At 33.9% G+C, this 26,177-nt stretch overlaps 1 protein-coding gene and 2 long non-coding RNA genes across 3 annotated transcripts in view; 2 read left to right on the top strand and 1 right to left on the bottom strand.

Moving 5' to 3' along the window:
• LOC136990292 (uncharacterized) overlaps positions 1-26,177 on the top strand; it is a 232,653-nt gene that overhangs the window by 116,783 nt on the left and 89,693 nt on the right. The gene's annotated exons all lie outside the window — the stretch shown is intronic.
• On the top strand, positions 7,883-10,748 carry LOC136990276 (uncharacterized). The gene is made up of 2 exons (XR_010883026.1): positions 7,883-8,200; positions 9,989-10,748. It is a non-coding gene; the product is annotated as an uncharacterized lncRNA (long non-coding RNA).
• LOC136990205 (zinc finger protein 90-like) lies at positions 14,240-26,051 on the bottom strand. The gene is made up of 3 exons (XM_067288584.1): positions 25,199-26,051; positions 17,509-17,567; positions 14,240-14,320 (listed from the first exon to the last, which is right to left on the bottom strand). The coding sequence occupies exons 1-3, from the start codon at positions 26,049-26,051 to the stop codon at positions 14,240-14,242; spliced, it is 993 nt and encodes a 330-aa protein (XP_067144685.1).

The raw sequence follows: 26,177 nt of genomic DNA, 5'->3' as shown, positions 1-26,177 counted from the left end.
TTGGCAACGTCATTTACAACCGAATTTAATGAATGAGACGTACAATGGTACAAAAAAAAGCTCTATAATTTCTTTTCCTTAAATTTACGATTTATGTATCGGTTGTCATAAAAATTTTTTTCCACTTCTTTCTCAAGACTACAGATATTCGAGTACAAAGTAACCGATTTCAACTTATTTCTACTTAAGAAGTAGTTAAATAATTAAGCGGGAATTAGATTAATTAAGCGACTAGGGAATTAGAAACATAAATAAAACCCTGATGAAAGAGCCGAAGTTTTACTTAAACAGAAGCTTAACCGAACCGATCTCTTGCTGAGTACAGTGGGGTCTGATCTCTTCATAATATTAGATGTAATAAAGACAGAAATTTTTCCAGTTCAATGAGAGTGACCAAAAACTTGTAAATTTTGGAAATTTCCGTGAACACTCGGTTCTAAAACGAATTACTTGGAAAACGAACGACGGACATTCTGTTAAGTTTAACATATTTAGATTTTTACAGCTATGGTGAGAAACGTCTAAAATCAACAACCCTGTCGCGTCCTTTGAGATATACTAGTGATGCGACAAAAGAGGCATTTGACATTGACCGGTATCGGCACCCTCGGGATTTGGCAGGCACATACCTACCTGGACCGTCTCTGATTTCATTCATTAGCCACTCGTAGGGAGCTATTTCACTAAGTGGATTGGTTTAAGATTTAAAAAGTAAAGAGTATTTTGTTATTTTTATGTACGTTTCTTCACAAAGCTATATTTAATTATAAGTTTCTTTAAAAGTATATTCGTACAATTGAAAAATTTTTTGTACTTGGCATGTATATTCGTCACACATTTTGTTTTACCAAGTATGTTTTTTTTTATAATTTTAATTTTAGCCCTTATATCGTGGCTAGTGATTCAAAAATTTATTTTAAAAAAGTTTTGGTTCAAGACCGTATAATAAAAAAGAAAACATTATTAAAAGAGAAAGACCAATGCCTAAATTAAATATAAATACATCAAAAAAAAAATTTCGACATTTTGACGATAAAATTTATGACGAATGACGATTCTTTCGTTAAATTAAAGCAATTTGGAAATCAAAGCGGAATAGAATTTAACATTGGTAGACAATATAAAATAAATATTGAAAATTATAACAAGATAATTACGATTAATAGATATATATAAATTAATAGATGTTATATGTTTTTTCTCAAAACAATTGACATTTAGAGGGCTTAGGGAATTTATTGAATCTAATAACGGAGGTAATTATATTGAACTTTCTTATTTATTAAGTACGTCGGATAAACTATTAAAAATACATTTAAAGAAGTATACGGTTTTTACTGGCTTATCGAACAAACGAATACGAACGGGCCCTGACGCGCAATTAATTGATTGCCCCTGTAAGTCGGCTTCTTACAGAAACACAGCTTCTCTATCAAATGTCACGGCACGCCACTGTTTTATATCGATCATTTCCAACAAATTATACGTGTTTTGCAAATATTCGAGTGAAATTAGTGTACATTTAATTAATTTTATGGAAGAAACTGCCGTCCCCCTAAACTGTACAAGTGCCTGCTTTTCTATTTTAGCAGTGTTTCCCAACGTGGGGCCCACGCCCCACAGGGGGGCAATTTGAAACTCGTCCAGAGTTTAAGTTAGCTGTATAGCCGCTGTAAGCCATATTTATTGTAAATATTGATTTAAGTTAGTTTTAATATTTTAGAACTTTCCTTTATAACCCTTTTCCCTTGGGGTGGGATTAACAATTCTGAGAACCACTGAGAACAAAGAGATGAACGAGGCCCTGAGGCAGGTGAAAGAGGAGAAAGAACATTCTTTGCCCAGACCTCGAGGTGGACAGACGTGAGTTGTGGTGTTCCAGGCCGCGTTTGGCAATGACTGGAAAGTGCAAGAGACTTTGATGAAAGGATTGGGTTTTATCGTGGTTATGATAAAACAGTGTGGCAATTAAGTGCAAGAAAAAACATCAATGAACACGACAATGAGAGACTTTCCAAAAGAGTTCAACATATATGTTGGGGGGCATAAGAATTTTAGAAAGGCTTAGGTGGGGCATAGCACAAAAAAGGTTGGGAAACACTGTTTTAGCATTTCAGTTGTTTCTCTCGACCTTAAAGCACCACTGCGATCTTACAATAAACTATTTTTCACTCACCTCTAAAGGTTCCGATTTAATTGCTTTATAACACTTCACATCTGTATTAAATTCTCTCTTGAAAATTTTAAAATCAACTTGAAAGTTTTCTTCATTTCGTTCAATTGTAACGTCCGAATATTCCGTTTCTAACTCTTCTTTTATCTTCATTTTCTCCATTTACGATATTTTCGTATGTTAGCAATCTGTATTCAATCAAAGAATTAATTAATAAACGTTCATTCGAAATTTACAGCAAGCAATAAGGAAAGACGAGTAAACTCATTACTATTGTTCCCGTTGTAGCAGTGAACAAGGGGGTGCACCCTCAAAGTTAACGGAAAAAACTCGGGTGGTGCACGTCACCAGCACACGTGAGATTTTGCAGCTATAATATCACTTGTTATATGGCAAGCGCCAAATCCGACAGGGGGCGATCAAGATGGCTGCCGAAACAGGTAAGGGACCGACCACGTGTTTGTTCAATGCTTGAGCCTTTGTTCAGTTTTCATCGGTGACGACTACTGCGATGACCAAATGGAGAACAAATAAGTTTAGTTTTAGTTTGGTTTTAGCATCGACTTTGAATCGATTTATCGACATGTTTCTTATTTTATTTTTTGTTAAAAATTAATGAGTTTTCGAGTTTAATTGTGAAGTTTGGATGTTATTTAAATAGATAATGAAATAATAAAGTTATGATTTATATTTATTATATAAAAAATAAAGCAATAATAAAAAAATCAATTTATTATTAAAAAATGGGGGTCACAAAAAATTATGAAATATTTAGTGGGCCGCGAGTATAAAAAGGTTAAGAGCTGTTATCATAAATAAAACTACGTTTTTATATTGGTACATGATGTATTAAAATATTACTATTGTTCCGGTTGTAGCAGTAAACAACAGGTGCACTTTCAGCGTTGACAGGAGAAACTAGAGTAGTGACACCTGTCTAACACACGTGACACTTTGCCGCTACAAAATCGATTGTTATATTGTTAATAGTGTTGTTTTGAAAACGTAACTATAAATGGTTATAGTAAGAAACTAAAAATGAAATATTTAATTATATCCTTAAAACCTAAAAACTTTCCAGTTTACATTATACTGGGTACAGTACAGGGGCGGATTTAGGTTTTACGGGCCTAGGGCTTATTGAATTTCAATGGGGCCCCATTTTCGTTAAATTAAGAGTTTTTAAATTAGGAATTAAAATTTATTTTTAATAACATCAAAATCAGAGTTGAAATATATATATTTATGAAATGTTAATAAAAACGTATTAAAATTTATGATGATAATTCACTTTTTGTACCTCCTTGACACTTAGGGGCCCAGAACTTGAGTCTTACTAATCTCTATATAGATTTGCCTCTGACTAGGTAGCCTGATAGTACAATGTTAACTCTATTATATTAAAAGATAAACTTTAAAAAAAGTTTAAAAAACAAGTAAATTTATAAAATAAATAAATAAAACTACTAAAAATATGAAAATGAATATATAAATTTGATTAATTTTTGGGCGAAACAACACAAAAATTATTTTTAATAGTTATGTGGAAAGAAACGACAGTTGCAATTAATTAAAAATAGTATAATTAATGCAGAAAATTCAATGCATAATTAATATTTCGTGGAGACCCAAAGTTCATAATTTACTTTTAACGAAAGTTTGTTATATTTGTTCGATATTTTCTCCTATTTTTGTAAAACGAAATTAAAAGAAGAACTTCCTTTTTTGTTAATGCACAACAACGCTCTTTAACCCGTTTTTCCTTGTGTGAGAAAGGCTTGGAAATATTTTTAGGAAAAACTTTTCTATAAAATTCACACTTCGTGTCGTTGTCGTACTCCATTGCGTTGTTCTACCGAATCTGGAAATCGTTAAACGCAATGCCCGTTTTAAAAGAGTTAAGCCGGATGCACACATGCGGCGCGGCAAGGAAAAGCGGCAGAATGACGTCACTTTTTCTCGCCGCAGAGGTCTATTTCGTGCCGCTTTTCTCATGCCGCGAAAGTTGGTCGAATTCTATCTTTCGCGGCGGCCGCCGCCAAGACGCGTTTCTATCAGCCAATAACAATTCGTCTGGCAGTCACGTGAGAAAATACAATCACGCGGTGTTTAATGGCGGAAAGTTCGACGTGGTTAACCGAGATAACTAACATCAGAATAAAGAGGAAAGAATAATAAATTTAACACAAATTCTACACAGATACAGTAATCATATATTATTTAATTCAAAGAACAAAACAACCGAATCTTACTCGAAATAGTATTCTTTATCGAGAGATCTTAATCGAAGAATAAGCCTATTTTGTACATCAGTTCTTTATCGATCCAACAAAATATCTCGGCAAGATTCTTGCCAACACGATATCTCTAATCCAAAATATTGATTCGAATCTTCGACGAAATCTTCTAGCTAAATAAAACGAGCCGTACAAAACAAAATTTGTAAACACGTGGATAGCGGAGTGTCGATATCGTTCGCCATCTTGAATACTGAACGCATGCGCCGAAATGTAAACGGATTGCCGCTTGTGTGGTCGTGCTGCCGCGCGGCGAAGACGCGTTTGCGTCACCGCTTTTCCTTGCCGCGCCGCATATGTGCATCCTCCTTTAAGAAAAAGATTGTTAGTGACCCCCAACTTTTGCCGAAGGTCACCATCCAATACTCTGCCTCCAGTGCCCCTTGTCTACCACTTGTTTATTTTCGCCCCCCTAGATTTACTATCCATTCACAGGGGACCGTTGCGGCACTTTGGGAACCACTACGCTAAACAGTCCAATTTCTGACACGTGTCAGAGAAGTAGAAAACTTGTTTCAACAGTTCTAATTGGAGGAGTTCTGCGCTTAAAAATGAAGTCACCCTGAAACAGGACAGTTCCATGGATTCACTCTGGTAATACGTGTTGTCTGTGTAGCCGCCAAAATTCCTTAACCTCTGACGCACATATTCGAAAATAAGGGAAGAAATTCAAAAACAAAGAGAAATGTCGCCGATTTAAAAAATAACTGTGAAAACATTAAAGGTATATTATATTTAAGTTCATCTGTCAACTCTCTCTTTCTCTATCTGAATTCGAAAGGAAAATTCGAATATAGGATAAACTAGTACTCAACTCTCCCGGCAATATTTGAAATTTTGGTGGCGCCATCTGTTATCATATTTAATTTTTGAAATGTTTATATTTTTTAAAATATTATAAAATAGAAAAACCTTAATTTTCAGGGTAAAGATGAGTTTTGTAAAAACTTACAAATATCTACTTGAATGACCTATTTGAAGTGATATCTCAGTTTTGATAGATGATAAACTCAAATACGATAGACATATCGAAAATGTAACAAAAACTGCCAGCAAGTTTACTGGCATAATCAGAAAAATACAGGATTTCCTAAACATAAATACGATTAAACGACTATATCCCATCTGTACAGAACCGAAAATTCTATGCGGTATAACTATATGGGGAACTATATCGTTAACCGTCTGCAAACACAACAAAATCACCTAATGAGAGCCATCATCAAATTCAATTACTACGAATCAACTTCCAATTGTTATCAACAAGAAAAAATCGACAACATAAAAACTTTATACGTAAAGCAAACTATACTTTTCTCCTTTAAATTTATAAAACTTAAAACGCATAACAGTTATCTTCTAAGCATTTTCGAAAATCATCGCAGGAAGGAAAACTACTGCCATCGTCTAAATTATAACTTCTTAAAACCCTCAACAAAACTTTCAATTGGACGAACTGACCCAGTCTTTCAAATGATAAAATACTGGAACTTGTTACGTAGAAATTTTCAAGAAATAACTAACAAGAATAAATTTAACACAAACATAAGAAAAACCCTTTCAGTCAGATCTTCAAAGTAAGAACGTTCTAACCGAAAACAAGAAAGGAAAAAAAAAACCAACGATTCTGCTAATCAAAGACTTTTTCCTGCATAATCATTTCTAACAATGATAATTGATATACACCAAAAAGAAAAGAGGGAAGAAGGGGCGAAGTAAATTTTCGGAAGGGTTTTTGGCTACAACGGATCACTTATGCCTTTTCTGTTTTAATGCAGGAAATTACTTTGTTCACTTTTTTTTTTTTGTTAATTTTCTAATGTTTGGTTTGTTTTGTATTTTTGTGGCACCTGAAAAAGGCCAAATGGCCACAGTGTCTTTTGAGATTAATCTCAAACATCATGCGATTTTAAATATGGATTAAAATCAACATGTAACAACGTACGATAATTCGATAAATAACTAATAATTTTACTCTGCTTTTAAATAGCCTAATCTCTTTCGTGTCTTAAGAAAAAAATAAGAGAGTTATATAAAGAGTTATATATATTTATCTGAAGACATTAGACATCTTTTGTTGCATCTGACTAATATTTATCATCATAATATATATCATATTATTAATAATTTAATAGATAATGTATATAAAATTATAATAAATATTGTAATTTGAAACCGACTCATTATTATGTCACTGGCCATATTAAATGAGTTAATGATAAAATAATAGAATAATTAATTTTTGTATTTATTATTATTTTTGACTATACGTTCTGTAACGTAACTGTCGTAACCTTTATAGGTTCATTTTATTCATTTTGAAGGTCATTTCTCATGTTTTTTCATTCTAACAAGTGAATTTTTCTGTGATATCATTTGGAACTTTCGAAAATATTATGAAAGTACTAAAATTAATTGTACATTATTTAACGATAAAGTGTTGACACTGAGTACCGATCTAATACACGTTTCATCTATTGTTTTAATGAGAACATTTTATTTCCAAACAAAAGTCTTTATATGGAATTAGTCACATATCTTACATAAATTATATGTATAATATTGTTATATAACTTTAGTGAAAAAATAAAATCATATTTTTTTGTAAATTTAGATAACAACTTTATAATTATTTAATAATTTAGGAACTACAGGAATTTCATCTGAATTTTAAAGTAATTCGATTATTTATTACTTTAGTTTTTAAAAATTGACTCGGGGGATTTGTTGTAGAACGTTACGGTATTACCGGAAACGTAACTAATGCAAAGTTTATCAACCTGTAGTCCGGGGACTGCTTCAAAGGCTCGGTTAAATCACGTGATGTCTCCAAAGTTTAGCTAATTCCTCCGCGAGAAGATTAAGTTATCAGGAAACACGTCAGAGATAAGAGGCGTGGCCGAAACGAGTGAATAGTCACGTGACCGAAGGGACCCGAGAAATGTCACGTGACACGCTTCGTACGCGTCCGCCATCTAATGTACCGCTCGGCGACGACATCGTGCTTAAGCAATGGCGTCTTCGAACGGGGTACACTCGGTAAGTATTCCGACAATTTTTTGTTTATAGCATATTTTATATCGCTAATTTCCAACAAATTATACGTGTTTTGGACATGATTGAGTCAAATTAGTCTAGAAATTATTAATTTTCTGGAAGAAAACCTCTGAAATAGCCGTACCCCCCAATCAGCACAAGTGCCACAAATTCTACACTAATAATAACATATAATTTAATAGAAAGAAAATACAAACGAATCTTAGTCGAAATAGTATTCTTTATCCACAGATCTTGGTGGACTAATAAGCGTATTTTGTACACCAGTTCTTCCTCGATCCAAGAAAATATCTCTTATCCAAAATCTTCGACAAAATTTTCTAGTTAAATAAGGCAAGCCGTGGATAACGGCAGTGTCGGTATCGTTCGCCATCTTGAATACTGTACGCATGCGCCGAAATGTGATTAGGTTGTCGCTTGTGTGGTTGTGCAGTTGCGCGGTGAAAATACGTTTGCGTTCCCGCGCCACGTGAGTGAATCCACCCTAACGAAGATACACATGACTCTGATTAATTCTCCACCCCATCAAACTTAAATCTTCGATATTTAATAGCATTTTAATGAAGGGGAGAAGACCTACCGTAGACCCAGGAAGAGGTGAATAAACAAAAGACCTAAGAAAAAGGACTGACGATGTAACAACGGTGTTTGCCATACGAGTGATAAAAACGAGGTGGGTTCTAGGAACAATATTTCTCATATAATTATCACGAGGGTTTCGTAGCTAAAAACTATGATGTGAGTTGGTGACGCCCTACCTATTGACTTCTATTAACTTTGAGTGTGCACCCCTTTTTTACTGCTACAACGCGAAAATATCAATGAGTTTACTTGCCTGTCTTTGTTACGGCTCTTTCATACTATGGCCGACCGATTCGACTGGTACAACTCCAAACGTGTTGCCATGGCAACACGTTTGGAGTTGGACCAGTCGGTCGACAGACGAGTCGTTCCACTCGAATAAATTTAAAAAGTTAAATATTTTTACTCGGGTCGGAGCAGTCGATCACAGTGTGAAATTGCCCTTATTCATTCAAAAATTTGAGTAAAATTAATATGGATTGATGAGACACTATTTAACTAGAAGAGACAAGTGTTTCCTTTTATATGAGCTTTTTATTTATTTATTAAGGCAAATGTAAACTCAAACTCGACGGTTTTAAAATCTTTCATTGTTGACATGCGCGAATATTATAAATTGAGAAAATGACGATAAAAGTAGGGCCAGAAAATGAATATTCACAATTTATATTCAACGGAGGCGATGAAAAGTTTGAAGTTTTAAAGAATTGCAAGAAAGAATTTAATAAGGATACCAAAAATTTGTGTAGAAGAATTAAATCTGAACCTTCAGACCATAAATATGTACAGGCAGCGGTGATATACGAAATAGTTAATAAAGGGTTCGCTAGCAGAAAATTTTTCCCTGACAATCACCGACAAACGAAATGGAAGTTTTGGCTAGAAATAAATACAATACCTTTTCTTGCGATATATGTAATAATCAGTGGCGTACTTGAAACGTAAGGGGCCTTGGGCGAAGACCAAGTAACAACAGTATATTAGTGCTGTCGACCTTTTTTTTTTAGGCAGAGAAATTTTTCACCCCGAATGGCACTGCTGATAATAGACAGATGTCATCGTCTCTCGAAATACAATATCCTTTTTATTTCGCTGTCCATAGCCCGACACGTGTTCCACAGCCATCTTGTATTATCTCGCGCTCGTGAGATTGTGGGATCTCTCTTATGACTGGATCTAGTTTCGAGAACTCTTGAATCGATCGCGATTAAACCTCGTTTCGGTCGAGATTGAAACGGTTGAGAGAGATCGCACCAAGACATAGTCCCCGACCTTGTTCACAATCTAGATTGAAATGCTCGGTGCGAACGGGGTATAAGGCTCTAGTTTAGTATATTACAGAGTGTAATACGTATATTTTAATATATTAAAAAAAAACAAAACCACTGAGAAATGTTCCGTGTGTTTATTTGTCTGTTTTAACGATTCCATAGGGTTGATTACTCTATGAAATCGTTAAAACAGACAAAAACAGACAAAACCTGAAGAACATACACTGGTGGAGTCTAATAAAAATTTAGAAAATAATACAAATTCAGGTATTAAAAGAAATGTGACTGTCATAATTACTTTCATTGTTAATTTACAGTGTAATATATATAATTTTTATTTTAAAACAGTTCCAAGCACTTCAGTCATTAGGGATGGAAAGAGACCTCTTTCAGATGGAATGTTTAATTAAAATATACTTTTAATTCTACTTATTTTTATAAATATATATAAATAATTTATCATTACAAAAAAATATTTTCAAATTTCATAGTTAAATGGACAGTCTTTACAATTGTTGGATAATAGTTACACAATAATTGGACATGATTAAAAAACTTTCAAAATGTTCCTAAAGATAAAGACTTAAAGTTGATATATTGTTTTTCAGATTTACTTACGTCAAATGCCTACTGGACTGATGCTACGACCAGACTTATAATCAGTATTAAGTTGGAAATGAAGGAGGAATTTCGGAAACCAAAAGCCGAAAATAAACTGTGGGTGAAGGTTTCTGATCACTTGACAAAAGAAGGTTATAAAGTATCTGGTACGGAGTATGATAAAATGTGGCGAAACCTTTTATCCACATACAGAAGAAACAAAGATATAGTGAATAATAAAACTGGGGAAGGGGCTATAACCTGGCCCTACTTTGATCTTTTCAATGCAGCAATAGGTTGTAGGTCTGATGTTACTCCTTCTCCAGAAACTTTAATGAGTTCACTACTGGAAAAAAATTACAGTGCTACTTCAAGCACTCCTTCCCCTCTTCAGTACAGTTGTCTTCAACAAGCAGCAGCACATCTAGTCTTCCTGATTGTACTTTAGAAAATTTTAAAAAAGCACCAAAAAGGAAAGCAAATGAACCACCACTGTGGTTTTCACAGTACTGTACATGGAAAAGCGTGAAAAACTTGAGAAAGAGAGAGAAAAAAAAGAAAACAAACGATGGGAAAAATTTAAAGAAATTGAAAAAAAAAAAAAAAATTACAACAAGAAAGGGAAAGTGAAGAAGAAAGGAGAAAAATGATGCGATCATTAATAGATATTTTGGATAAACTTACAAAAAAATAAACTAGCCATTTATATTTTTACCTCATTATATTAAAAATTTGCTGTAAAACCAATAATAAACAATTAAGTTTGTATATCAGAATTGTTTTTTTTTTATTTATATAAACCCATTTTTGTAATTTGATATGGGATAGTGGCAAACATATTGTAATGTTTTAAGGTTCCCCCTCTTCAGTTAGTGATGCAAATACAAGTAGAATTCTATTCTTTGCAAAATGAGTTTTTTACCTTTTTCATGCACAGAATTAAGAAATGAGAAATACAGACAACCTATGGTACAAAATGCTTTGAAAAATCTTAATACTATTTTCATACTTAAAAAGAGAAGAGAGACAATAGAAGTAAAAGAAATTCAAATGTGTCAACAAGAAAAATGGCATTTTATCAGTGCCGTGACATTTGATGATAGGGAAGCTGTGTTTCTGTAGGAAGCCGACTTGCAGGGGCAGGCAATCAATTAATTGCGGGTCAGGGCCCGTTCGTATTCGTTCGTTCGATAAGCCAGTAAAAACCGTATACTTTTTTTACATGTATTTTTAATAGATTATCTGACGTACTTAATAAATAAAAAAGTTCAATATAATTACCTTCGTTATTAGATTCAATAAATTCCCTACGCCCTCTAAATGCCGATTCTCGCTTTGAGAAAAAACATATAACGTCTATTAATTTAGATATATCTATTAATCGTAATTATCTTGTTATAATTTTCAATATTTATTTTATATTGTCTACCAATGTTAAATTCTATTCCGCTTTGATTTCCAAATTGCTTCAATTTAACGAAAGAATCGTCATTCGTCATAAATTTTATCGTCAAAATGTCGAAAATTTTTTTGTTGACGTATTTATATTTAATTTAGGCATTGGTCTTTCTCTTTTAATAATGTTTTCTTTTTCATTATATGGTCTTGAGCCAAAACTTTTTTAAAATGAATTTTTGAATAACTAGCCTCGATATAAGGGCTAAAATTAAAATTATCAGAAAAACTTACTTGGTAAAACAAACTGTGTGACGAATATATATACCTAGTACAAAAAATTCTTCAATTGCATGAATATACTTTTAAAGAAACTTATAATTAAAAATAACTTTGTGAAGAAACATACATAAAAATAACAAAATATTCTTTACGTTTTAAATCTTAAAACAATCCACTTAGTGAAATAGCTCCCTACGAGTGGCTAATAAATGGAATCAGAGACGGTCCAGGTAGGTGTGTGACGTGCCAAATCCCGAGGGTGCCGATACCGGTCAATGTCAAATGCCTCTTTTGTCGCATCACTAGTATATCTCAAAGGACGCGACAGGGTTGTTGTAGATTTTAAACGTTTCTCGCCATAACTGTAAAAATCTAAATATGTTAAACTGAACAGATTGTCCGTCGTTCGTTTTCTAACTAATTCGTTTTAGGACCAAGTGTTCACGGAAATTTCCAAAATTTACAACTTTTCGGTCACTCTCATTGAACTGGAAAAATTTCTGTCTTTATTACATCTAATATTATGAAGAGAACAGACCCCACTGTACTCGGCAAGAGATTGGTTCGGTTAAGCTTCTGTTTAAGTAAAATTTCGGCTTTTTCATCGGGGTTTTATTTATGTTTCTAATTCCCTAATCGCTTAATTATTTAACTACTTCTTAAGTAGAAATAAGTTGAAACCGGTTATTTGTATTTGAATATCTGTAGTCTTGGGAAAGAAGTGGAAAGAAATTTTTATGACAACGGATATATAAATTGTAAATTTAAGGAAAATAAATTCTAGAGCTTTATTTGTACCATTGTACGTCACATTCATTAAATTTGGTTGTAAATGATGCTGCCAAAGTAACAGTTAATTTTTTAACACTGCTAAAATTGTACACGTTTTTTCTGCATCCCCTTACAGATGGGACATACTAATTCGTAATATCACCGGTTGAACATTGAAATCCGTAAGTAATATAAGATGGGAGAGCAGAATAAACGCAGAATAAATATATCAAATATTTTAATGGATTTTTTTAAACTCCCGTCAACTATACAGAACTATCATAAAAACAAGCCAGTAAATTCCTATCGGTTGGGTTAAGTTACAAATCTAGTCTAGGGTGGGCAATTTTTTTATAACACGGGCCAGAATAAATTTTACGTTTTTTCCGCGGGCTGTAGTAGTTAATTGACGCCTTCTTGTGACTCGTAATTTTTTTAGTCTACAAATACGAAATAAATAAAACGTTAATTACTACATTTATTTCTCTTGTCATTTTCGAAAATTACAAAGAATTTAATAATCTATTGAAGATCTCGCGGGCCGGATAGAAACTTTTCGCGAGCCGTAACTGGCCCGCGGGCCGGGGGTTGCCCGCCGTTGATCTAGTCCACTTATGATTCACATAATCGGGCGAGGACGGCCGAATATCTAGCAGACAGGCGGCTGACAGCCCACAACCGGTCCGGGATATAAAATTAGAAGCTTTATGTGTGAAGCATCCACCAGCTTCACCGGGTGACGTTGGTGCTCTGTAAAGCGCAAGCGCCAATGCCTATAATCTGGCTGTTTGGAAGTTAATAGGCAGGCGGCTAACAGCTCAGAATTGGTCCGGGATATAAAATTTGATGCTTTATGCGTGTGTTGGTTCTACCGGCTAAACCGGGTGAGGTTGGTGTACTGTAAACCACATGTGCCAATGCCTGTATAATCTGGCTGATTGGAAACTGACCCGGTTTCGACACTTTTTCCGCCACTGAATTATTCGAATATACAATAGCAATCTTTTATACTACATGTGAAAAAAAACGATAAATGTGTAAAAGATACATAATGCAGTTATAATAAAATATTAATTTTAATTAATGCAAAGTATGTTAAAATATGAAAATTTATATTTTATAAAATACAAGGGAAAGTCATTGGAAGGTGGAATCGGCGCTTCCATCGCTTTCAATGACGGCACGCCACTGCATTTTATGAAATCTTTTATAAATGTCCAGTATTAGAAAAATTTGTATAAAAAACTACTTTACAGAACACCTTGTATTCTTTGCAGAAACAGAATTAATTTAACTAAATTACATTGAAACAGCTCATTTCAAACATGTCTATCTTGTTACAAATTTGTATAAAAAGTGCAAGACTATTATTTATTCTGGCAATTTTTTACTTTACTTTTCCAGTATTAAATGCATCTTGAAGAAACTGGTATTGATGATATCTGTTTCAATTGTTTTATTTATTACTACTACAAGTAGCTTCTTGTAGTAGTAATAAATAAAACCATTGTGCAAATAAGGGGTGAAAAGGTATAGCTACAGCGTTTCACCCTTCATTTGCACAATGTCAGTTAAGCAGTGTAGGATGGCGAATCTATTTAACACAAGACCAGTGTTCAAAAGCTCAAACACACATTAATAAAAACATTAATGATTTTATTTTAAAAATTTTAATCGGTTGTTACATAAACAATGCTGGTTATCTTTGCTGGCTTTGGCCAATTACTACTACAGCAGATTAAAGAACAAATATCACAAAATTATTCTAACTGCCGATACAAATAATCTGCAATAATATCTCTCTTAGACCTTCACTCTTGATTGATCTCATAATCAGCCAAGTTGTTCCTATTTTGTATGTAATTGTCGCTCCTTTCAGGTGCTTCGTCATTCTGTAAAACACACAAGTTATGAAGAATGCATGCTGAAATGATCATTTTAGGGATATTCGACCGCTGTGTTACATGCAGAAGTTTTAATCGCCTGAACCGGTCAAAAAGATCTCCGTAGGCTTGTTCAATAATCACACGTGAAGAACTCTCTTGTTAAACAATTTTTCTTTCCTATTTAAGTGGCCATTATCCTTGTATGACACACCATTAAATATGTCGATAAAGGATATACCGAGTCTTTAAGAAAATAGCAGAATAATATAAAGATGGCCTACCAGTGTTTGACTTCTTGTGGAGGAAAATGTGCTTTGAAGTCGATATCATTGTACCGTGGAATGGTTTCTTTGACATAATTCATGATTTTTACCTTTTTTCTTGGAGACTCATTTATTACCGTAAGAATTTCTTCTTCCTCCACTTCTCTTGGCCTTTTATTAAAAAAAGACGAGAATAGCAGCGTTGATGATGATCGAGAATTAGTTTTAGAATTAAAAAGTTCACAAAATGTGTAAACTGCACCCCAAATAGCCGCCATCTTTACTGCTGCAGCAGTCGTGTTGTTAAGCCACGAGTGTTACGTCATACAGCAGTGCTGAAGCAGCGACGCTGAAGCGCTGACTTTAACAACGACCGGTTAGTAATGTATTCCTGCAGTATGGCTGCTTTCGTTTTTCTAGATTTACTTGCCACCCATAGGGACGAGGGGCGGTTGCGCCCACTTTGGGAAACAAAGGTGTAGAGCACTGCTAAAAACTTAGTTCTAAATTATGCCGCTACGGCGAACAGCGCCAATCGCAGCAACTGGATTCCGTTTCGAGCCGTCGATACCCCTTGTGGTCTTCTGTTGTTTCTGTTTGGTGTTCAGTGTTTGTTAAAAATGGAATGCTCTATATGCCATTTGAAGCATAAATACAAACAGAGTTTAAGGAAACATATGAGAGAAAAACAAGGATTTTGGCAAAGATAAAGTTTTAAAAATATTTAAATGTAGTTTATGTCTAAATGAATTTCAGAAAAATAAATATTTTCACATTTTCACAAAGGTACATGATATTTTTATCACTAATAATATTCAGACATATAATTCATTTAGTGATTTTAAGGAATGGAAACGGAAATATGAAGTGGAAAATACCGTTAAGTACATTATAATAAGTAGTTCAGAAAGGAACATTAAGCCTAATAGTTTTGAAATAATCAGATCTATGACAGTTATAGTATAGGCCTATAGATATTATAACTGTCATAGATCTGATTATTTCAAAAGTAGGGGTAAAGGTATTCGTCATTTAAAAATACAAGGAAGCAAAAATATTAATGGATTCTGTCCATCCCAAATGAGAGTGAAGATAAAAGATGACGAGAAGTGTGTTGTTACATTCACTCCGCAACGCGTAGGCCACCAAAATAAACTGTGTCACACAGTTTTGTCATCAGAGAAAAGAAATTTATTAGCATCAAAAATTTCTTTGAGGAAACCTTTCAATGACATAATAGAGGAAGTCAGAGACAGCCTGACAACTCCTGAAGAGCTACAAAGACTTCATTTAGTAACCAGAAACGATCTACATAATGTTCAGAGTCAGTGGCGTAGCTACGGTTCTTCGGGCCCGATGCGGAACCAGAGTTGTGGGCCCCCAAAAAAATTTTTCGGGTCTTTTTTCTTGTGATTTTGGGGCTCTCATTATCCTATCGCTTTCCAGGGGCCTGGTGCGGACCGCACCTACCGCACCCCCTAGTTATGCCACTGTTGAGAGTAGTTTCCAATTGTCATCAAATCCTCTAAGGCAGCGTTTCTCAACCTGGGGATCGCGAAACAATAATGAAATCATTTTATGAGAAAAAAATCATTTATTATAAACTTATAAACATTTTACTTACAATAAGTACACATGTAAAGAAAATAAATTAATGTCATGGTTCACATTTGTTTTTCATTTAAAATTTTCTCCATACGTGGATCTTCGTTAGAAACACACAAAGGCAAATTGTTTTTGAGTGATAAAAGACGATTCCCGTATTTAGTTTTTAGCGCAACCATAGACGAAAAACTATTTTCACAGAGATAAGACGTGGCGAAAGGAATTAATATTTTCGATGCTTCTGTGACTAAATTTCCATATTGATGTTGACGAACAAGGCAAAACGTATTTAAATTTTCAGATGTAAATTGCAGTTGTAGGCAAACATTTCGATGAGCTGGTCGTGAATCTCAACTGGTAACTTAGCAGCGGCAACAAAATTTTTACTAAACGGATTCAGTACCCATCTCTTCGAGAAATCATTTTTATTTTTTGGGAAATACTCCGTCAACTGAATTTTTAGCTCACGCAAATGCATCTTCATGCAATTTAAACTATGCTGAATTCATTCAAATTTTTCTCAATATAATCCGAAGTGAGTGGGAACGTATCGAAATTTTTGCTTTGAGAGCGAATAATCCAGATATCAAGCTTCTTAATGAACGCATGAACTTTGTTTGTCATTAATAAAGTGTTTTTATCACGTCCTTATAAATTCACATTCAAGTCGTTTAAATGCTAAAATACACCAGCTACGTAAGCCAACAACATACACTGATTATTCTGTAAAAACAATGAGAATGGCGTTTGTTTATCCTGGAAAAATATTATTAATTCATCTCGCAATTCCAATCCCCGGGTTAACACTTTTCCTCGCGATAACCATCTAACTGCTGTATGGAAAAGAAGAGATTTTTTATTTTTGCCCAATTCATCGCATAGTTTAGCAAAGAGCCTGTTCTGTAACGATCGGCTTTTAATAAAATAAACCAACTTTACAGCTTCACAAAGAATTTGATTGAGATTTTCCGGCATATTTTTTGTGACAAGAGCATGTCTGTGAAAGAAGCAGTGCGTCCATTCCGCCCTTGGTATAAGACGATCTCTTAATATTTTCATTAATCTACTCTTCTTTTCTGTTATCGCCTTTCCACCATTACTACATACTGCAATACATTTTGTCCAATCTATGTTAGTATAGTTTCTCGTAGCTTCATAAAAAACATCAACAAGACATTGTCCTCTAGCATGACCCGATACTGTTTGCAAAACAACATATTTTCGTTGATTGATTAGTCCGTATCGCATTCATACCTCACAAAACATAAGAACTGAAACATCTGTTGATTCATTAAATTGAATACTAAAAAATTCACTCGAACTTACTTGCTGAATTATCTGATCGCGAGCATCGGCAGCCATGTCATCGATCGCCTTGATATTGTGTCGTTAATGTTGTGCCGTCAGGTTAGAAAGTGGTATGCTTTTCAATTTTGTGCTTCTTCCACACCTATTAAAACATTGACCATATCAATTGCAGCAGGCAATATGAGGTTTTAGGCGATTGTATGGGGTTTAGACATCATAGCTACTCTTAATGCTACGAGATAAAATGCTTCAAGTACACTTTTATCAGTATGCTTAACTTACCTTGAGAAATCAACAAACTTCTATTTGTATGTAGGGCAGTGACGTGCCGTCATTGGAAGCGATGGAAGCGCCGATTCCACCTTCCAATGACCTTCCCTTGTATTTTATAAAATATAAATTTTCGTATTTTAACGTACTTTGCATTAATTAAAATTAATATTTTATTATAACCGCATTATGTATCTTTTACAAATTTCTATACTACATGTGAAAAAAACGATAAGATTGCTATTGTATATTCGAATAATTCAGTCGCGAAACGAATGTCGAAGCCAGGTGTTTCCAATCAGCCAGATTATATAGGCATTGGCACATGCGGTTTACAGAGCACCAACCTCACCCGGTTTAGCTGGTGGATGCTTCACACATAAAGCTTCTAATTTTATATCCTGGACCGGTTGTGGGCTGTTAGCCGTCTGTCTGCTAGATATTCGGCCGCCCTCACCCGATTATGTGAATCATGAGTAGACTAACGGCGTAACATGAGTAGATCAACGACGGGCAACCCCCGGCCCGCGGGCCAGCTACGGCTCGCGAAAAGTTTCTATCCGGCCGCGAGATCTTTAATAGATTATTAAATTGGAAAAATAACTAATTAATAGTTATTTTTCCAATTCTTTGTAATTTTCGAAAACGATAAGAGAAATAAATGTAGTAATTAACTTTTTATTTATTTTTTTCATATTTTCAGACTAAAAAAATTACAAGTCACAAAAAGGCGTCAATTAACTACTACGGCCCGCGGAAAAAACGTAAAATTTATTCTGGCCCATGTTATAAAAAAGGTTGCCCACCCTAGACTAGATTTATAACTTAACCCAACCGATAGAAGTTCACTGGCATGTTTTTATGATAGTTCTGTATAGTTGACAAGAGTTTTTAAAAAAATCCATTAAAATATTTGATATATTTGTTCTGCGTTTATTCCGCTCTCCCATCTTATATTACTTAGGGATTTCATGTTAAACCGGCGATATTACGATTTAGTATGTCCCATCTGTAAGGGGATGCAGAAAAAACGTGTACAATTCTAGTACAGTGTTAAAAATTAACTGTTACTTTGGCAGCGTCATTTACAAACAAATTTAATGAATGAGACGTACAATGGTACAAAAAAAAAAGCTCTAGAATTTATTTTCCTTAAATTTACGATTTATATATCCGTTGTCATAAAAATTTGTCTTTCCACTGTTTTCCCAAGACTACAGATATTCAGGTACAAAGTAACTGGTTTCGACTTATTTCTACTAAGAAGTAGTTAAATAATTAAGAGACTAGGGAATGGAGACATAAATAAAACCCTGCCGAAAGAGCCAGAATTTTACTTAAACAAAAGCGTAACCAAACCAATTACTAGCTCAGTACAGTTGGGAACTGATTTCCGTGTACACCTAGTACTAAAACGAATTACAGTAGTTAGAAAACAAATAACTATTAAGTTTAACATATTTACATATGGTGAGAAACGTTTCAAATTTACAACAGCCCTGTGGCGTCCTTTGAGATATACTAGTGAAGCGACAAAAGAGACATTTGACATTGACCGGTATCGGCACCCTCGGGATTTGTCATGCATGCGTTCACTGTACACCTACCAAAATCGTCTGTTTCCATTCATGAGCCATTCGCAGGGAGCAATTTTAACTAAGTGAATTGTTTCAATATTTAAAAAGTAAAGAATATTTTGTTATTTTTATATACGTTTCTTCGCAAAAGTATATTCATACAATTGAATATTTTGTACCAGGTATGTATAATTGTATATCCATCACAAATTTTATTTTACTAGGTAAGTTTTAATAATTTTATTTTTAATTTTAGCCCTTATATCATGGCTAGCGATTTAGACTGTAATTGTGATATTGAAAATTTACTTTAAAAAAGTTTTGGCTCAAGACCATATAATGAAAAAGAAAACATTATTAAAAGAGAAAGACCAATGCCTAAATTAAATATAAATACGTCAACAAAAGAATTTTGATATTTTGACGATAAAATTCATGACGAATGACGATTCTTTCGAAAAATTGAAGCACTTTGGAAATCAAAATAGAATAGAATTTAATATTGGTAGACAATATAAAATAAATATTGCAAATTATAACAAGATAATTTAGATATATCTATTAATCGTAATTAATAAATGTTATATGTTTTTTCTCAAAGCAAGAATTGGCATTTAGAGGGCATAGGGAATTTATTAAATTTAATAAGAAAGTTCAATATAATTACCTCTGTTATTTATTAAGTACGTCAGATAATCTATTAAAAATACATTTAAAGAAGTATACGGTTTTTACTGGCTTATCGAACAAACGAATACGAACGGGCCCTGACGCGCAATTAATTGATTGCCCCTGTAAGTCGGCTTCTTACAGAAACACAGCTTCCCTATCATCAAATGTCACGGCACGCTGCTGATGTAGGGATTGCAATTGCTGGATCCCTCATAAAGCAATCCAGCTGGATCCAGCGCATTCTTCGGTTTCTTGGATCCAGCAGCAGATGCTGGATCCAGCGCTGCGGATCCGCAAATACTCAACTAACTTTCTAAATAATGGCGCAAAAGTCTACGTTGTAGGCGTTGCCGCTTTGCTACGTGCGCTATCACTCGGCGGCGAGAGTGACGTTGCCGTTCAGTGCGGCACGTGCTACACCCCCTCTCTACACCGCACCGCCCGCCCTTTTGTTTCTGATGATCTAATTGCCAGTTGACTTTCCGCTCTCGCTAAATAAAGTATCTTCGCTCTAAATAAAATAAGTAATTCCTCTGCTAGTCCTGGTGCATAATTCTAATTTACGGTGGGTTGTGACGTCAATGAACCACGTGACGGAACGATTTATGATTATTTGATGACCCTGAAACCAACTAGCGTAGAGGCAGAAAGGGCCTTCTCCGCAGCGGGATATATATGTAGTTCATTAAGAAGTAGGTTGGGAGACAACACCATCGATTCCATTTGCTTCTTGAGATCCTACTTCCAGAAAAGTCAAAAAAATAACAGAAGTGATTGATTTCATTTTATTTAATCCTTTTAAATACTTTATTCAAGACAAAGCTAATATTCTATAACTTCCACTCTAATTCTATTAAGTAAGAGTTTTTAACTTTTATTCTATAAGTGGTTAGTGGGTTAGGCTAGGCAATTTTATTGTGAAAATTAGTGAGAAACTGAGACTACCTAGTTACTTAAATAGTTCATTAAATTAATGAGTATCAGTATCTTAGATATATGATAATATGAATGTATGACTACTACTTCTAGACTACTACTAATTACTTACTCACTACCTCACTAACACGAATAATTAAATTAGTTATAAATAAGTACAGACTGATATGTAGAGCTTATATAAGAAAACTGGTAAGACTGATAGCCACTTAGCCACTGATTATCCATCCTTACATCATTATAATATATTAATATAAATTAATTAGTAGTATTACCTTTGCTATTATTTAACTTAAAGATTACATTATAATTATAATCTAACTAAACATTTAAAGTTAATTATCTCTATCTCAAGTGTTAAACCGAACCAAAGTTAAGTTTACTACCTAAATGTGTAAGAAGTTTTACTGATTTATAGTGATCAGTTTAATAATAAAAGTTTTTTAAATATTTTTAAAAAAATGCTTTATTTCTTTAAAAAAAACATAAATTGCTGGATGGATTGATAGATAACACTTTATTACACCAAAAATACATCCGCGCTGGATCCAGCTGGAATGATGTTGGTCCAGCAAAAATCCAGCTGGATTAAAAACACTGCTGGATTGCAATCCCTATTTGTATCTAATTTTCTTTCGAAAAATTCCAAGGGTTTGTTTTTATGAGCGGGATGTTTAGTTTCCAAGTGTCAAACTAATTTTGATGGCTTCGTGCTTTCATCAGAGAGAACTTGAGAGCAAACAACGCACTGTGGTTTTCCATCCAATCAGGTGAACCCTAATTTAAATAACTGTCATTGTACAACCTTGTCTTTTTACCAACCGATTCACTGGATGTAGATGGCTCACTTCGTTTTTCCACAAATTTATCCATTTCGCATTAGAAATTAAAAAGAAAACAATTCAGTTTCACGGTTCATCGCACACTGAAATAAAAGAACCAGACGAAACTTAACTGAAGTGGTGCAATCGCCAGCGCCTCTTTTATACTAGTGACAGCACGAATTGTTCAAACGTATCTATATGCATGTCCAAACACGCTCTCACAACAAGTATAATAGGAGATCAAATTACAAAGAGCACGTACACATCAAGTTTTTACTATTGAAAGGCGTTTACAAATAAGTGTAAACACCTTTCAATAAGGCGTTTACACTTATTGAATCACAAATGATTCAATAAGTGTAGACAGACGCCTGGATGAATGAAATGAGAGATGGCAGTGATGTTTGTGTGTTGTTTTATAAACCACAAGGTACGAAATGTGAAGAATACCTTCTTTTAGCGTAACCTGACTTTGATTTAGCTATTATAATTGTGGTCAGGCTTTATGTCGTTCGACACGTGTCAGAAGATTGGACGTCTTGTTTTCACAGTTGTAATTGGAGTGGTGCGCTTAAAAAAAAGGTCACCCTCACACAAATAACTTACCCTTGTATAAATTGTTGCCTGTGTAAAAGAGACAGTGTAGATGTCCAAATTCCTAAACTTCCGACGCACATAGGGGAAAAAAGGAAACAAATTCGAAGACGAAAAGAAATATCGCCGATTTAAAAAATAATTGTGGAAACATTAAGAGATATTTAAATTATTATGTGAACTCTCTCCCTCTATCTCCATTCGAAATGATAAACCAGCAGTTTTCTCGGCAACATTTCAAATTTTCCTGGCGACATCTGTTATCATCTTTAATTTTTCAAATATTCTGTACTTTTAAATATTATAAAATGGAAAAGCCTTAATTTTCAGGGTAGGGTTGAATTTTATAACTTACAAACTGTAGCAATGAGTAAAATCCTCATTAATTCCGCTATTTGTCACATTTTGATGACTTTTTTTCTTTACATATTCGTCAGTATTTTCTGAATTCGTCATTCCCAACACCGCTAGTGGCACTACTTAGGAACGGATTAATGACGAATATAGACGTTCCACTGTAATTTAAAAAAAATATAAATTATACTCACTGAATTATTGCCGAAATAGCCCGAAATTCACTTGATCACTGTGGCAGTAATCAAGTGAATATATAGTACTGCAACAGGTAGCATATAGCACTTGTCGGCGTGAAATGTACAGTACAGTACAAGTACTTTACCCCTGTACAGGAGGGTCTAATGATGTGTTCACTTGTTTATAATCGATCAGCGCCGCCGTAACTTATCCGTTACAATTCCCAGACACGCACCTGTTATCAAAGAGTTGACCGTTACGAGATTGACGGTTGCGATTTGCGCTGATCGATTATAAACAAGTGAACACATCATTAGACCCTCCTGTACATCATACTTTTCTTGTTAAAATGGAGTCGTGCCGATTGTCTATCTACTCCGTTCCGGAAAACATTTTTGAATTGAAATAGCGTGACTTCCGGTATAAATCGAAAGTTCATATATAATTAATCTGGTTCTGTTTCTCATCCGATTCTCTTGTCTGGTCTCGATTTTGATCTATCGAACTCTTTTCCCGAGGTTAAGAAAGGACAGAGACGAACGGACGACAGTGGGAATTTATTCGTTTACAATTTTTCCAAACTGCAGCGCAATAACTATCTTCCAGTAACCGAGTGGATAAAACCACCGAACATAGGAGGTCAGTCGTGGGTTTGGGCATGGCCAACGGGGAGTTTTCCGGGATTTCTTTGCAATAGTAACACTTAAATTGGAGCCAGCTTTACAAAAATGTCTTTCCGGGATGCTTCACCCTCAGCAAATCGTTCCTGTGTCGCCAACAACGTTCCTCTAACCTGCGCGTACAGTATTACTTCAATCCGAAATTTCGTCACACATCTTGGTTAATGCCGTCATAATAGTACAGTATTACCTAACAGTAGTAATACATTTTAGAGAAGTAATGTAATCTTTTCAGTGTTTATTTAGATTCCAGTCAAAACTGACAACTGTTTCTAATTCCCATCGTTTGAAAGTAGACTCTGTCAATGCAGAACACCGAATATCTAATAACTTCACAGAAGAATGCCCAGTTATGTACAAAACACTTCTTGCCAACAACAAACGATTCGAAATGGCATGCAAAGAACAGAAATATAAAAAGTAGACAGCCATACCCCCACTTTTTTCCTTTGTTTTTTTAATAAAATACTGAATATTTGTTTTCTTTCTCAACATTTGTTACATTGTCTACATTGTTACTTCATGTGCGATTTTTGACGTTTAATATTATTGAAGTGATTATTGAACATTCCATATATTTATTTTTCCGTAGTTTATTTATACATATATGTAAATATAAAAAATGGAAAGCACGAGATGTCAACAGGGTTCGCAGGAATTACCCCCCAGTTGTGTCCTCCCTTTTAGGCATTGAATGATGGCCACCCTACATAAAATTCATCTTTGTTTTATCAAAGTGAAATTAAAATGACTCGCCATTTTGCCTGGGGGTAAGCGTAAGAGTAAAATTGGTCAAGTAAATTCTAGATCTAAAAGAATAAGAACAACCGAGAACCCCGAGAGCAGTAAACTCTGATTTAAGGAACATGGAGTAAGAATGGCTTTGTCAAGGACTAAGGAACAGTATCACAACGTCAAGCTCGACTTGAAGCTCTTCTGAATTCTTCAATCTTTATTTTCTCACAAAAACTATTCCACTATGATTGGCGGGAGAATTTCCAGTATATTTTAAACATATAAATGAAGGTTCAGACTAAAGGTATACAAAGGCTGAAAAGTTGCTACGCTATTTATATTATCGGTTTTAAAGTCACGTGATAAATTTAAACCAACCACAATGCACAACTGTGCCAAACACATTGCCATCGAATTCTTATAGGGTCGTGTCTACCTGACGTCACGAATGTTTGGGTTAAATTTTTTGTTTTAGATTTTTATTATTTCTAATTAGAGATATTTGTAATTGGAATATAAAAGATAAAGGAATAACGATTGTGCATATGATTATTTTTATTTTAATACTGTATTAAAACAATTAATAAAAAACAAAACAAGAAAAAGAAACACATAGTAGAGAGTACTTATTAAAATATTTTATTATCATCAATAATGTGCAAAAATACACTTAATTCTGATGAACGTATTGATAGCTTAATAAAAAACTTTAAATATAAAAACCTTTGTTATACACTTGACAAACGTGACGAAGATTGTCTTCATTGTGAATTGCCTTGTGACAATTTAATACACGTTTATCGATAAAAAGTCTATTGCATTTCTCGCAATGAAAGCATTTTATGTTTTAATGAATTTTTTTGGTGAAAAATTAAGATGGTTTTACTTTTAAATTCTCTATTACAAATATTACATTTTTCAACGTGAATTTTCGAATGTTCTTTTAGCTTGGCTTCAGTCTTAAACGGCTTCCTACAGACATAACATAAATACAAATTTTCATGTTTAATAAGACGATGTTTGGCTAAGGCAGTTGCACTGGTGTAAACTTTTTCACATATGTCACAAACATACTTTTTTCTACCGCTATGAATAATTTTATGCTCTTCCAAAGAGTGTTCTGTCTTAAAATATTTGTGACACATATGACAAGAATATTTGCATTTATTGTTGTATTTACGAATATGCTGTTTTAAACTAAGACTGCGTTTAAAACTCTTATTACATACCTGACAAGTATAGTTAAATTCATCATTATGAACTACTTTATGATTAGCCAAAATTACTTTTGTTTTAAAATATTTGTTACATATATCACAAGGATATTTGATTTTGTTGTTGTGTATACGATCATGAAGTTTTAAATAAATACTACTTTTAAAATTTTTGTTACATACCTGACAAGTATGGTTGAATTCATTACTATGAACTATTTTATGAACTCTTAAAGAATTTTTTGTTTTAAAACGTTTGTTACATATCTGACAAGTATATTTAAGTTCGTCACTATGAGTTTCGTAATGCCTTTTTAAATGGTCTTCACATTTGAAACTCTTATTGCAAATATCGCATTTGGCAGGACGGTCTACGCTATGCGTTACTTCATGTAGCAACAACGTGGAGTTAAATTTAAATTTTTTTCCACATACCTTACAAGGATATACTCTGTGTATTCTCTTGTGTCTTTCTAAACGGCCCTTACCATACGGAACAAACTTACCACAAATGTCGCAATACATGTTTTCACTATGAGTAAGTTTATGTTTTGGCAAATATTGTTTTGATCTAAACTTTTTGTTACATATATCACAAGAATATTTGTATTCTTCTGTGTGTACACGAGCATGCACTCTTAAATTAGATTT

The sequence above is a fragment of the Centruroides vittatus genome, unplaced genomic scaffold (assembly GCF_030686945.1).
Source record: "Centruroides vittatus isolate TY-2023 unplaced genomic scaffold, ASM3068694v2 contig_1311, whole genome shotgun sequence".
NCBI classification, from domain to species: domain Eukaryota; kingdom Metazoa; phylum Arthropoda; class Arachnida; order Scorpiones; family Buthidae; genus Centruroides; species Centruroides vittatus.
Note: the sequence above shows the minus strand (reverse complement) of the source record. Positions and strands in the feature narration are given on the sequence as shown.